The sequence below is a fragment of the Ovis aries genome, chromosome 11, assembly GCF_016772045.2.
Source record: "Ovis aries strain OAR_USU_Benz2616 breed Rambouillet chromosome 11, ARS-UI_Ramb_v3.0, whole genome shotgun sequence".
In the NCBI taxonomy this organism is placed as follows: domain Eukaryota; kingdom Metazoa; phylum Chordata; class Mammalia; order Artiodactyla; family Bovidae; genus Ovis; species Ovis aries.
Genome location: NC_056064.1, coordinates 21,296,096 through 21,310,804, shown reverse-complemented (window position 1 = coordinate 21,310,804; position 14,709 = coordinate 21,296,096). Strand labels below are relative to the sequence as shown.

Sequence of the window (14,709 nt, the reverse complement as noted above, 5' to 3'; positions counted from 1 at the left end):
ACTCAATCTGGCATTCTTGTGCTGTTAACACCCTATACAATGCATGCAGCTGCACAGGGTACAATTCTTGGTGCTCATCTTTTTTTTTTTTTTGCTTTATTCTCTTTCTCTTTACAATCTTGTTGACTTTCATTGGATAGCTGCTGCTGCTGCTAAGTCACTTCAGTCATTGGATAAAAGACCTATGTAATTCTAGACATCTTTTCATCTGTCTCCTGAAATTCTCTTCCTAGGTATCCTGTGGGTACTTCAAATTTGCCAGGGTCAAAACTAAATTCATTATCTGCTCACTCACATTTTCTCACATATCGATTCGATTTTTCTGAATTCTTCTCTAAGTTCATGATGAGTGATGTGATATGCTCAGTTGTGTCCAAGTCTTTGTGGCCCCATGGACTGTAGCCCATCAGGCTCTTCTGTCCATGGATTTTTCCAGGCAAGAATACTGGAGTGGGTTGCCATTTCCCTCAAGCTGGTTTTAGAAAAGGCAGAGGAACCAGAGATCTTGCAAACATCCTCTGGATCATGGAAAAAGCAAGAGAGTTCCAGAAAAACATCTATTTCTGTTTTATTGACTATGCTGAAGCCTTTGACTGTGTGAATCACAATGAACTGTGGACAATTCTGAAAGAGATGGGAATACCAGACCACCTGACCTGCCTCTTGAGAAATCTGTATGCAGGTCAGATAGCAGCAGGTAGAACTGGACATGGAACAACAGACTGGTTTCAAATAGGAAAAGGAGTACGCCAAGGCTGTATATTGTCACCCTGCTTATTTAACTTCTATGCAGAGTACATCATGAGAAATGCTGGGCTGGAAGAAGCACAAGCTGGAATCAAGATTGCCAGGAGAAATATCAATAACCTCAGATATGCAGATGACACCACCCTTATGGCAGAAAGTGAAGAGGAACTAAAAAGCCTCTTCATGAAAGCGAAAGAGGAGAGTGAAAAAGTTGGCCTAAAGCTCAACATTCAAAAAATGAAGATCATGGCATCTGGTCCCATCACTTCATGGGAAATAGATGGGGAAACAGTGGAAACAGTGTCAGACTTTATTTTCGGGGGCTCCAAAATCACTGCAGATGGTGATCGCAGCCATGAAATTAAAAGACACTTACTCCTTGGAAGAAAAGTTATGACCAACCTAGATAGTATATTAAAAAGCAGAGACATTACTTTGCTGACTAAGGTCCATCTAGTCAAGGCTATGGTTTTTCCTGTGGTCACCTATGGATGTGAGAGTTGGACTGTGAAGAAGGCTGAGCGCCAAAGAATTGATGCTTTTGAACTGTGGTGTTGGAGAAGACTCTTGAGAGTCCCTTGGACTGCAAGGAGATCCAACCAATCCATTCTGAAGGAGATCAGCCCTGGGTGTTCTTTGGAAGGAATGATGCTAAAGCTGAAACTCCAGTACTTTGGCCACCTCATGCAAAGAGTTGACTCATTGGAAAAGACTGATGCTGGGAGGGATTGGGGTCAGGAGGAGAAGGGGATGACAGAGGATGAGATGGCTGGATAGCATCTCTGACTCGATGGATGTGAGTCTGAGTGAACTCCGGGAGTTGGTGATGGACAGGGAGGCCTGGCGTGCTGTGATCATGGGGTCGCAAAGAGTCGGACACAACTGAGCGACTGAACTGAACTGAACTGAACTGTGGGCTTTAGTTCCCTGACAAGGGATCAAACCCAGGCCCCCTGCATTGGGAATGGGGAGTCTTAGCCATTGGATCACCAGGAAATCCCTGTGTTTCCTTCTTTACATAGAAATGAGCATGCATGCTCAGATGCTTCAGCTGTGACTGACACTGTGGCCCTGTGGACTGTATGTAGCCTGCCAGGCTCCTCTGTCCATGGGATTCTCCAGGCAAGAATTCTGGAGTGCGTTGCTGTGGCCTTCTCCTGAGGATCTTCCTGACCTAGGGACTGAACCTACATCTCTTACATCTCCTGCATTGCAAGCAGATTCTTTTACTGCTGAGCCACCTGGGAAGCCCAGAAATGAGCATATTGCTCTCTTATTAAAAAACTGATGTTGGCTTCTAGTTTACCATAAGACAAAGTCTAGATATGCAGGAATGGCAAATAAAATCTTTCATATTCTGGCCCAAACCAACTTTTCCAGTCCTACACTTTGTCCCTGATCCTAGTACCTTCCCTGATCTTAACCACAACAGACTATGAAATCAGTTTCTTGAAAGTGATTTTCCCACTTGCTTTAGTGCCCCTGCATTTGGTGGTGTCTTGCATGCCCTTCCTCTGTGTTTTCCCCTACGAGATTCTGTCAACCACTCTTTAAGACTATGCTCACAAGGGACCCTTTTTTTCAGGCACCTCTAGTTCTAATTAACAGCCCCTTTCTCATAGCTTCTAGCACTATGAGCGTATTAGTATGAACTGTCTAGAAGTTATTTTTCTCTTTTTTACTACATTTTGTGTTTCTGAAGGGCAAGTTTAAGCTTGTTCATCTCCATATCATCAGCAGCTTGCCTAGTACCTGTACATGGTAGATACTGAATAAAATTTCATGAGTTGAATTCAGCATGATGCTTGAACATCACTTTGTGAAAGGACCAATGACTGCTCTCAGTATAATTTTCAACCTATTCCTTTTCTTCAGACATCAGAAGAATCTCAGAATGAGATAGTCCATGGGCCCTATTGGAGACAGTTGCTATGTCATATTCCCAAACTTTAGCCAGGTCTTTCCAGGGATATAGAGGCTGTGATTTCTCAAATGACTGATTGGTGTCTGAGTATGGTTTTTCCCAGATATTAGAGTTTCCAGGAATCAGAGATTTTCAATCTAGGACCTAGATTCCAGGTTCCACCAAACACTCACACCATTCTAAGAAACTAAGCAGTTTCTTCAGTGGTAGAAAGATCAATATATATTGTTTTATCACCTGTAGGTCCCATCCAAACATCTTACTAAGGTTTGAGATTTTAGAGCATGAAAAACAAAAAAGAATGACTTCACTATCTCAAAACCTTGCTAAACCTCTCAGTTATCCTGCAAGCTTGGGGATGAAAACCTGTTCATTTGTAGGTTTTGTAGAGAGCCGAGCAAAACAGTATAGGTGAATCAGACTGACTTCTGTCATCATCCTTAGTTAAACCCCACGGTACTTTCTGGTCTAGGTAGGACACTCTCACCGACGCTATGAAGCCTAGAATGAGTATTTCCTCAAAATGAGCAATTGGATGCTTGTAGAACCGTGGTAGCTACTGAGGTTAGGGACGAGCTTGAGTCCAATTTCCCCTCAAACATAAAAATGTGGTTCTACTAGAATCAAAGCAACAAGTTGCCACTGAAATTGCAGTGACCGGTCAGCAAAGGAGACCTATTGGAAGCGCCTTTGGGTTCATTTTTTTGACAGTCAACTCAACCTAAACCCAGTGTTTAATTATGCGACTCCTCAGCCCGCTCCACAGCCTGGAGCCCTCCTTTGGCCTCTGAAAAGGTTTAACGGGGGAATCAATCCACAATGCTAGTGTATTCGGCCTCCGAGGCCCAGCATGAAATCTCTATAAGGTTTCCGCCTCGGGGCTGACCGGATCCTCGGAGGACGCCCCGGGGGTCGGGAAGCGTAATCACAGCAGCCCACGTGGGCCGGAACCGCGGGGGGACCCGCGGGTGGTTGGGGCTCGGAGCGCGTCAGCAGCCCGCCCCCTCGGCCCTCCCCTGGGCGGGGCCAGCCCCGACGGCGCTGACTCAGCAACGCGTGGGGGGAGTTTTGTCCCTCCGCGGACCCCGTTTCTCTCGCCCTCCGCCGCCACAGAGCCGGTTTCCTCTTTCCGGCGCTCCGGGTGCGAGAGGCAGGTCGGCTGCCCAGGCTGCGAAGCGCTGTGCCGTCCCGGCCCCGGCCTGAGGACCCCGAAACTACCGTTCCCTCCCCGGGCACCGTGGACGCCATGAACGGAGCGGGTGAGGCGCCGCTCTTCCCTGCCGAGGCTCTGCCGGGGGGCCTCTAGGGGCTCCGCTGCGTCCCGGAGGGCGGGTGGCGGGGAAGGGCCGGGGCTGGGACCCCGGGCGACGGCGGGGATGGAGCTTTCTGGGTGGGCTGGAGAGGCCTGGAGGGAGGCAGCTTCGTGGGCGAGGACGCCGGGGAAGGGCTTCGCTGCTCCATGGTCACAGCGGGATGCTCTTACCAAGTTAGAGTCCGAGTGTGGGAGATGAGCCCTCCTCAGCCTCTTTTTGATGTTACAGTCCCATCAGGTATTCCAGCAGGACTGAATTCGGAGAAGGTAGCGGCTCTGCTTCAGAAACTGAATTCCGACCCTCAGTTCGTACTGGCCCAGAATGTCGGCACCACTCACGACCTGCTGGACATCTGTCTGAAGAGGGCCACGGTCCAGGGTACCCAGCATGTGTTCCAGCACGCCGTGCATCAGGAAGGCAAGCCCGTCACCAACCAGAAGAGTTCAGGTGAGGTCTTCAAACTTCTTATACACGTCCCTTGACTCTTGAGAGCATACCATTGTGGCGTCCTACCTAAGAACAGTCTTAAAGGGAGCAGAGGTTGGATGAAGAGAACTTGGGATAAATTCTTAAGAGAATAGACACAGATACAGGCAGGCCCGAGGAAGCTACATTGTGACTTGTTTTGCTGCTCTGTGGCTCCTTGGTGTATTTGATTTCAGCACTCAAGTGACTGACTAGTCCAAGGTCATCTGTTTAAATGTACTTCACGGATACTCTGTCCTGAAGTTATGTGATTGCAGCCCGAATCTTGGAGATACTTTTCTTGGTACAAAGCATGAAAAATGAGACTTCCCTGGTGGAGCAGTGGATAGGAATCTGTCTGTCAATGCAGGGCTCCTGGGTTCCATCCCTGGTCTGTGAAGATCCCACATGGCTGGGAGCAGCTAAGCCTTTGTGCCACAACTGCTGAACCCTGCTCCTCAGCTAAGACCCAGTGTAGCCAAAAATTAAAAAAAGAAACATGTAAAAATATTCATACCCTAGAGAACTCCTCCATGTTGCCCTGAAGGCCATGTGTGGGATGGAAAAGACACAACGTAATTGCATCAAAACATCATCAAATGTTTTTAAGCATGCCTTTTAGTTGCAACTTGAACAAATGAAAACTGACCTTTTCCAGTCCTGTGGCCACTGCTGAGTTTTCCAAATTTGCTGGCGTATTGAGTGCAGCACTTTCAAAGCATCATCTAGGGTTGGACTGTGAAGAAAGCTGAGCACCGAAGAATTGATGCTTTTGATCTGTGGTGCTGGAGAAGACTCTTGCGAGTCCCTTGAACTGTGAGGAGATCCAGCCAGTCCATCCTAAAGGAGACCAGTCCTGTGTGTTCATTGGAAGGACTGATGCTGAAGCTGAAGCTCCAATACTTTGGCCATCTCATGTGAAGAGTTGGCTCATTGGAAAAGACCCTGATGCTGGGAGGAATTGGGGGCAGGAGGAGAAGGGGATGATAGAGGATGAGATGGCTGGATCGCATCACCAACTCGATGCACATGAGTTTGGGTGAACTCTGGGAGTTGGTGATGGACAGGGAGGCCTGTCGTGCTGCGATTCATGGGGTTGCAAAGAGTCAGACACAACTGAGCAACTGAACTGAACTGAACAAATGTGCTAAAGGCTCAGTTCTCACTCAGAGACCAGTTTGTATGCCTTGCCGGTCAAGAGCTCTTGTTCTACAGTCTGGGACCACAAGAAGGACAGCTACAGTGAAAGATGGGTTATCTAGGAGCCTAAGTAAGGAGGACATTCTCACAGCAGAATTATACTAAAAGATCTTTTTAAAGCCTGTGTATGTTAGTTGCTCAGTTGTGTCTGACTCTTTGCAACCCCATGGACTGTAGCCTGCCTATCCATTTAAAAACTTCTCCCAGTCTATTTATTTTGGCAGAAAGCAGATCAGTGCTTGTTTGAAGCCAGCCAAAACTCAAAAAAGTGTACATTTATGACGTAGATGTATTTTATTGTATATAAATTATACCTTAGTAAAGTTGATTTTTAAATTTTGAGGAAAAAATTATGACCTTGCAATAATTAAGGTTTTGTCATCAGAAAATGCTTGGGGTGGTGTGGCCTGTCAGGCCACAAATTATTCAATTAGTAATGTCACAGTGGTCTTACATGGTGTTGAATTGCAGTGACCTCTTAGGGAAGAGCCTGGAAATATGCATCTGCCACAAATCAGGTCTCATATATTCTGTGGTGTCACTTTTACTTAGAGAAGATATACATAGCACATGAGCTATGTGGGTTATTTTCATGCAGTTTTCACATTAACAGTTCATCTAGATTTCCTCACCAGGAAATAATATTGTATGTATGAGAGAGGTGACTGAGTCATTAGTAATTTATGTATGCTAAGTCGTTAGTGATTTTGAAAAACACGGTATGTGTGCTAATGGTAAAGAACCTGCCTGCTAATGCAGGAGACATAAGAGATATGGGTTTGATCCCTGGGTAGGGAAGATCCTCTGGAGGAGGGCATGGTAACCCACTCCAGTATTCTTGCCTGGAGAATCCCATAGACAGAGGAGCCTGGCAGGCTACAGTCCATGGAATCACAGAATCGAACATGACTGAAGCACAAAGATCACTTAAGTCATTACAGAAGATGGTGACATTGTGGAGTTTGTGGTTTCCACTTATAGGACAAATGAAGAATATGATTATATGCTTGAGGGGTAGCATAACATTTTTAGAGCCAGCTTTATGCATGGATTCAAAACATTGCTGTCTCAAAAATAGTAGACGGAAGGAAGATAATATGTTCTGATTAAAAGAAAAAGCTAAGACAAACCCAGACAGTGTATTAAACAGCAGAGACATTACTTGGCTGACAAAGGTCCATATAGTCAAAGCTATGGTTTTTCCAATAGTCATGTATGGATGTGAAAGTTGGACCATAAAGAAGGCTGAGTGCCAAAGAATTGATGGTTTTGAACTGTGGGTGTTGGAGAAGACTCTTAAGAGTCCCTTGGACTGCAAGGGAGATCCAACCAGTCAATCCTAAAGGAAATCAATCCTAACTATGCATTGGAAGGACTGATGCTAAAGCTGAAGCTCCAATACTCTAGCCACCTAATACGAAGAGCTGACTCATTGAAAGCAAAGAGACCATAATGCTGGGGAAGATTGAAGGTGGGAAGAGAGGGGATGACAGAGGATGAGATGGTTGGATGGCATCACTGACTCAATGGACATGAGTTTGAGCAAGCTTCGGGAGATGGTGAAGGACAGGGAATCCTGGTGTGCTGCAGTCCATGGGGTCACAAAGAGTTGGACACAACTGAGCGACTGAACAGCAACAACATGATGGCAAAGGCACTGATGCCAAGATGCCTGTGAAGAGTGTGGAACAGTGTGACAATGACCTGTGAACGTGGAAAACGCAGTGCTTCTATGTCCATTTATTGTAGTGACATGATTTTAAATATATATCTAAGCTACTAAGTTAGGTATTAGGTTAAATAGGTAGTTACTATTTCATCTATATTTTTAAGTGTTCATATAATCCAGTTAACTAAATAACTTAAAAAAAATTTCTCCTTGGAGGCGTAGGGATTGACTTATGTTAGGGTCACCTTATATTGAGGTGTATACTGTGTATTCCAGATTAAAGGGTAGGATCTTTTTGAGACTTTTGCCATATACTGCCAAATTGCCTTCAGATATTTTTTACCTGTTTAGATTCTTATCCAAGGTGTGTAAGAATGCTGTGTCTCTGGGTCCTTGCCAATACTGGGCGTTATTAATTATAAAATAATGCTTCCCCACGTAACAGGTATCTTATGATGGACTTTAAAAAAAAGTTTCTTGGCTATTTGTGTCTTTTTTGACTATTAAATTAGTTATTCATGATCTCTACTCATATTTCCCTATCAATATTTCTTTTTCTAATTTTCTTAGGTGATTTGTAATTGATTCTTTATGTGATATGTAAAGAGATTTTTTAAAATATATTAAGGATATAAAACTTTGTATATATATTGCAAATAGTCAAAAAGAAACTACCTTTCTTGTTTTTGTATCTTTCTGCTTTTTGATTGGTCTTAAATTGTCCAAGATGTTGTCATATATTCAGTGTTGGGAAATACAATTAGAACAGTGTAATCTATATGAACACTCACCCTAATTTCTTGATTTGCTTTCTCCTTTTAGGGCGATGCTGGATCTTTTCTTGTCTGAATGTTATGAGACTTCCATTCATGAGAAGATTCAATATTGAAGAATTTGAATTTAGTCAGTCTTACCTCTTTTTCTGGGACAAGGTATGGAACTGATTTTTCAAGAGTCTTTTTGTATCAGCATCAGCTTTGGTAGGGACTGTTTCTTCATTTCTTGCTTTTCCAGTTGTCGTCTGCCTTCCATTATAGGTGTGACACCGTTTGTTCTGATTTCCAAAGTATCAAAAATTGATTATTTTCAAAGGCAGAACCACTGGGTTGGTAGGTGGCTTTTTGGCAATGAAATAATAAGTCTGATGACTTACCTTACTACTTCCTTGTGTCTTTCTTATTTAAAACTTTTTGTTTTCAATAATTTCTCCTTTTAGCATCTTTATGTAGGTCATTTGTCTTTCTAGGACCTAATTCCCTTTCTCTGGGTAGTACTTGTCTGAAAAACAGTAAATAATTGTATTCCTTTTTTTAAAGAAAATCTTTAAAGTGTACATTGTATGTGTCTGTTAGATATTTATTGATCGAAGGGTCTAAGTATCAGATTTTTGTTTCAGAATAAAGCACTGCCTTGTTCAGGATAAACTATTAAAATGTGTACACACATTAAAAGAAAATCCTTCATATATTCTTATGAAGCCAGATATTCCTCTTTTTTGTTGTTGTTGTTTTTTGGCCACACTGTGCAGCATGTTGGATCTTAGCTACTTGTAACTCCTGTGTCTCCTTCATTCCAAGCAGATTCTTTTCCCCAACCAGGGATCAGACCCATGCCTCCAGCAGTGGAAGCATAGAGTCTTAACTACTAAACCACCAGGGAAGTCCCAGAGACGGTGCTATTTAGATATCAGCTTCAGTTTAAAAATAGCTACTCTGTCAGGTCTGCAGTAGTTCCAGGACTCCTGTTCTGTCGCTAATGCCTTTAAAGATATTAGCTCTTTTCTCCTTTAATTTTATTTAACTTCTCTTACTTTAGGTTGAACGCTGTTATTTCTTCTTAAATGCTTTTGTGGACACAGCTCAGAAAAAGGAGCCTGAGGATGGTAGGCTGGTGCAGTATTTGCTTATGAATCCTGCCAATGATGGAGGACAATGGGATATGCTTGTCAATATTGTTGGTAAGAGCCTTTCTGTAAGAGAACTGAAACCCAGCTTCATTGAACAAGGCTCTGTAGTTCAGCGTAGGCCATTTCTTTGGTGTTTAAGTGTAGTGTAGAACTGGTCCCCAGAAGGGTATACAGTTAGCTCTAAGAACCTTTATCTCATGTTCTTACCTAGTAAGTACCTTTCTTAAATTGGAGGTAAAGATATAGGTACTTTAAAGTTTAGAGAAGAAAATGTATTAAGTATAACTAACTTTCTGTGAAAAAGTTTCTCTCTTATCTATTGATGTAATCAAGAAACACATTGAAAACTGCAACTGTTTGAAAATATCCTCTTGCAAAAAATTGTCTTTAGGGGAAACTCCCTCATATTGAGTACTTTGCAAAGTGTATTAGACTAAAAACATAATTAATTCCAAGATGGATGGATAAATATGCAGATTAAATGACCTGTTTAATAATATCATGAGATTGTTCAGTTTTCTGGGTTTTGTTTTTGTTGTCATGTCTGTTTCTTTGTGACCCTATGGACTGCAGCACACTAGGCTCCCCTCTTCTTTACTATCTCCTGGAGTTTGCTCACATTCATGTCCATTGAGTTGGTGATGCCATCCTACCATCTCATCCTCTGTCGCCCCTTTCTCTTGCCCTCAATCTTTCCCAGCATCAGAGTCTTTTCCAGTGAGTTGGCTCTTCTCATCAGGTAGCCAGAGTATTAGAGCTTCAACTTCAGCATCAGTCCTTCCAGTTAATATTTAAGATTGATTTCCTGGTTTGATCTTGCTATCCAAGGGACTCTCTAAGACTCTTCTCCAGCACCACAATTTGAAAGCATCAGTTCTTTGGCACTCAGCCCCTTTTATGATCCAACTCTCACATCCATACACGACTACTCAAAAAATTGTAGCTTTGACAATACAGACCTTTGTTGGTGAAGTAATGTCTCTGCTTTTTAATAACTCTGTCTAGGTTTGTCATAGCTTTCCTTCCAAGGAGCAAGTGTCTTTTAACTTCATGGCTGCAGTCACCGATAGACTAGCAAAATATGGCCTATTTTTAAAAGCAATAGCTGTTTTTGTCCAAATTTCTGACACTTGGAATTTACGTTTACTTTATGGAACATTAAAATTTGTTTTCTTTTAGAAAAATATGGTGTTATCCCTAAGAAGTGCTTCCCTGAAACTTACACAACAGAGGCAACTAGAAGGATGAATGATATTCTGAATCACAAGGTACAACATACGGAGCAGGGCGGGATTGCATGTAATGTGTTTACCTTAGAACTCCTAACTGATTTTCCAGGGGCATTCCTGGGCATTGCAGTGTACACAGGCTATATATAAGATAGCTTCTCATTGTCCATCCAAGGCAGTGTAGCTGCATATTAACTTTAAAAGTAACTGATGGGACTTCCCTGGTGGTCCAGTGGTTAAAAATCCACCTTCTAATGCAGGGGACAAGGGTTTGATCCCTGGTCATGGAACTAAAGTCCCATGTGCTATGGGGCAACTAATAAGCCCACCCACTGCATCAAAGACCTAGTACAGCCAAAATAAAAAAATAATTATTTTTTAAAAATAATGGTGATTAGTAGAGTGATTTTTTTCTTCTCTTTAAAAATATCCCACTTTTATTTCTGTTGGTTTTAATTCTTTCTTACGAGTACTGAGGAATGAAAGCCCCATTCTCAGTGTGGGACAAGCACATGGGCTACTGTGCCTCTCACTTGGTTCTAGTGGAGGCAGACTGGGACAGCTTTATGGTCTAGTAAAACCAAACACCTAAGGAAGACCTCCTTAAAGACGAGGCAGAGTTCTTAGGCTTCCCCAAACTACCTCAAGTGTAGTTTATCCACTCACTAAAACATTTGATGTAGTCCCTTAACTGCTTTTTATTGCCTCAGTTATCTTAATGAATCATTCTGTCTTCTCTGCGTAACCCATTTCCCCAGGGAGGACTGTGAATCCTACAGGGATGCTGCTCTGCCTGCCAGATTTCTTTTTTAAGAACTGGGAGTTGCCCAAATCTACTGTCTTGATCTATGAGGCTGAAAATTGGATTTGTCATCCCTGGAAGAAAGACTACATTTTAAAATAAACTGTAAAATGTGTTTCCCCAATATGAGAAGTAGGTTATTTTCCACTCAGGAAACTCTGGGGAGTATTATCCACAGGCTGAAAGATCATTATTAGTAAGGCATTGGATTCCATTTCAGGTGGGAACAAGATCCTCTTTAGCCCTGTGGCTAGGTTTATGACTCATGTTTATCTTAGGCATCTCCCAAAATTGAAAACAACAAAAATGAAAAGTATATTGGGGTTTGGCATAGCCATGATCATAATGATTTTACAGAGAAGAAATAGACAACCAGGAAGATTCTAAATTAAAACCTGTTAGAGTGAATTAGTGGCATAATCAGCTTGTCTCCCGTTTTTTCGTGATGGGCATTTTGAAATCACATGTTTTCCCCATTCCCAGACACATCACAAAGGGTACCATCAGTTGCAGAGCAGAAGCAGTTCCATCTAGTATTTTAGGGGACTCATCCATGTCTTTTCTCCTTATGGAGAAAGTTTTTCTGTCTATGTGTAAGTGGAGTTGTTGGGGAAAACATTTGCTTCTGTGAACTTTGCCCTGGGTCTTGACTGAGTTATACTTCAAAACGGAGCTAGTGTTGGTCTGTTAGTCTCCTTTACAGTTGAATTTGGGTAACTGTTGGAATACTAAATAAATTTCTGTCATAGATGAGAGAATTCTGCATACGACTGCGGAACCTGGTACACAGTGGTGCAACCAAAGAAGAAATCTCAGCCACACAGGACTCCATGATGGAGGAGGTAATAACAATTACTGGATTTTTTGTGACCCTTTTAAAGAACTCTGAGAATATTCCTATCTGTTAAATTGATTAGGAAGCATGGTCATTGTCATTAACATTGAATTGAAAATTACTTAATTTTACAGCTAAAAAGGCTGAGGTATAAACTTTGCAGTTTAGTATGGGACTTGTGGGATTCCCAGGTGGCTCAGCAGTAAGGAATCAACATGCTGATGTAGGAGACACTGTTTTGATCTTTGGGTCAGAAAATCACTGAGAGGAGGAAAGGGCAAGCCACTCCATTCTTGTCAGGAAAATTCCCTGGACAGAGGAGCCTGGTGGTCTACAGTCTGTGGGGTCGCAAAGTGTTGGACACAACTGAACAACTGAGTATACATACACACGGGACTTGTACTTGAATCTGCTGTTTCCCAATTTAGGATTCTGTATAATTTCATTCTTATTCTTTATTCATTTCATAAATATTGAATACTTGCTAGGAGTTTGGCACTGGGAATACAGAGATGAGAAAGACAGTCTCTACTCTCAAGGAGCTCAATCCCTTGGTTAAAAAAAAAAAACAAACACAGGAATAATTATAATGAATCCTTTGCTGGAGATGTATAAAAAAGGACTTGATGGTCATAAAGGAGGGAGCGAATAAGTCAGTGAACTGAAGGTTTCATGGGACAGATATTTGAACCAGTTCTTGAAAGAGCTGTAGAGATTTACCAGGTAGAAAGCTGGGAAAACCATTCCAGACACAGGACTTCATATACACTGGCATGAACAAAGGTGAAATCTTCAGACAACAGAGTACCTGATACATAACTTTTTGTGAGTGTGTTTGGTAGCAAATTAAGCTAGAAAGGCAGAGCTGTGAGGGATCTTAGGTAGATGCCAGATCTTCTGGCTTTATTCTGTAGCAATAAAAATGGGAAACTATTCATGGTTATAGTGGTTAAAACAATGTATGTGAAGACATTTTGGAAAACTTTAAAGAGCGTTAAACAAATACCAGGGTGCAATATTTATTATCAAGGCAGTTAAGAATCTTTATTATATAATTACATCAATGATTACATTTAATACTATCCGTAATCCAAATGAATATGTATAAAACTGTGAAATTGCTTTAAGAAAAGTACAAATATTTATGTTTTTGATCTAGTGGACCCATTACTCGAAATCATTCAACTAACAGTTCTTTCAGGACTATTTTTGTGGAATTAAAACAGTCTAAATTTTTTTTGTTTTACTACAGTGGACAACGTTAATGCTTCACTCGTGCTTTCCTTTAAATTTTAGAGAGGCTGCAGAATGTAGTCCTGAGCATGGTCTCTGAGGTCAGACCATCTCGCCTTCTCGTTATTTAACAGCCATGTGACCTGGGATAGGTTCCTCAAACTGTCAGGTCTCAATTTGTTCATGTGTAATGCCCCTACCCTCTCACTTGATACAATTTAGTTTCTTAAATACTGTTCAGTGGCTGAATACAGAGGTGTCAGTTTGCCTGATACATTTAAACTATTTCATATTCTCCTGTTTCTTTAATGCCTCTACAGCCTCTGCTGCTAAGTCGCTTCAGTCGTATCCAACTCTGTGCGACCCCATGGATGGCAGCTCACCAGGCTCCCCCATCCCTGGGCTTGATAAAATTTAGTTTCTTAAATATTGTTCAGTGGTTGAATACAGAGGTGTAATTTTGCCTGATACATTTAAATTGTCTCATATTTACTTCTCTCTCTACTCCTTAAGTGTTCTTTGTTAAGAAAGGTATCTGTAGTAAAAGAAATAGGCTTTGGAATAGGACATGGGTTTCACCTTTATCACTTAACAGCTCTGTGATCTTGGATAAAATACTTAACCTGTCTCAGATTCAGTTTGAGTTTAAAATGCATTCCTCATTGGATTTTTGTGGGGATCACATAAAGAATTAAATATCTGAGTGTAAGTTCTAGTGCCTGGTATATAGCAGTTGTCCAGTAAATGGTAGTTTTCTTGTTTCTTCCTTAGAATGATCTCTCTTCTTAAAGCCATGTCTCTTGCATAATTTGCCTTTATGATTATACTAAGATTGTGGGGTATAGGGGGTAGGGAGGAAGGGTCTGTAAAGAGTTATGGAAATAGTCTCAGATGGTACTTATTGCAGATCACAAACATCCTGTTGACTTAAGATATTTGCTTTAATGATCTTTTAAATGATGTATCTAAAGTCCATTATCTGAGCCTGCGATTAGCTGCTAAGACGGCAGATATATTCTACATATCTTTTCTCTCCTTTCCTAACCTTGGAAAAAGTAAAACACCACCTTGCCAAGTCCTGAGTATAAATGTTTTATAGGATTATTTACTTAATGATTCTCTGTAAACTGTTGACTACAGAATTCTGTGTGGTAGGTCTTTAAATTTTTATAATTCCCTAGATGACTTCTCATTAGTGAACCTGACTCTTCTGGTAATGAAGAGTCTAGTTGTGGTTTTAAAGCCACAAATTAGTACCTGTGATTTGCCTAGCCTTGTAGGCACCTCAAAATGATGACTTGAATCAACAGCCATGAAGCTCCCATAGCTTTGAATGAGATGTGTTTATGCTAAAGGCATTTCTAAGGAGGCTTCCCTGGTGGCTCA

At 41.7% G+C, this 14,709-nt stretch overlaps 1 protein-coding gene across 1 annotated transcript in view; it reads left to right on the top strand.

Moving 5' to 3' along the window:
• Positions 1–3,797: 3,797 nt before the first annotated feature.
• BLMH (bleomycin hydrolase) overlaps positions 3,798–14,709 on the top strand; it is a 41,955-nt gene continuing 31,043 nt past the window's right edge. The window contains exons 1-6 of the mRNA XM_012185429.5: positions 3,798–3,930; positions 4,213–4,431; positions 8,141–8,250; positions 9,134–9,275; positions 10,404–10,492; positions 12,005–12,097. Of these exons, the coding sequence (XP_012040819.1) occupies positions 3,918–3,930; positions 4,213–4,431; positions 8,141–8,250; positions 9,134–9,275; positions 10,404–10,492; positions 12,005–12,097 (666 nt within the window). The 5' untranslated portion in view covers positions 3,798–3,917. The remainder of the gene's footprint in view (positions 3,931–4,212; positions 4,432–8,140; positions 8,251–9,133; positions 9,276–10,403; positions 10,493–12,004; positions 12,098–14,709) is intronic.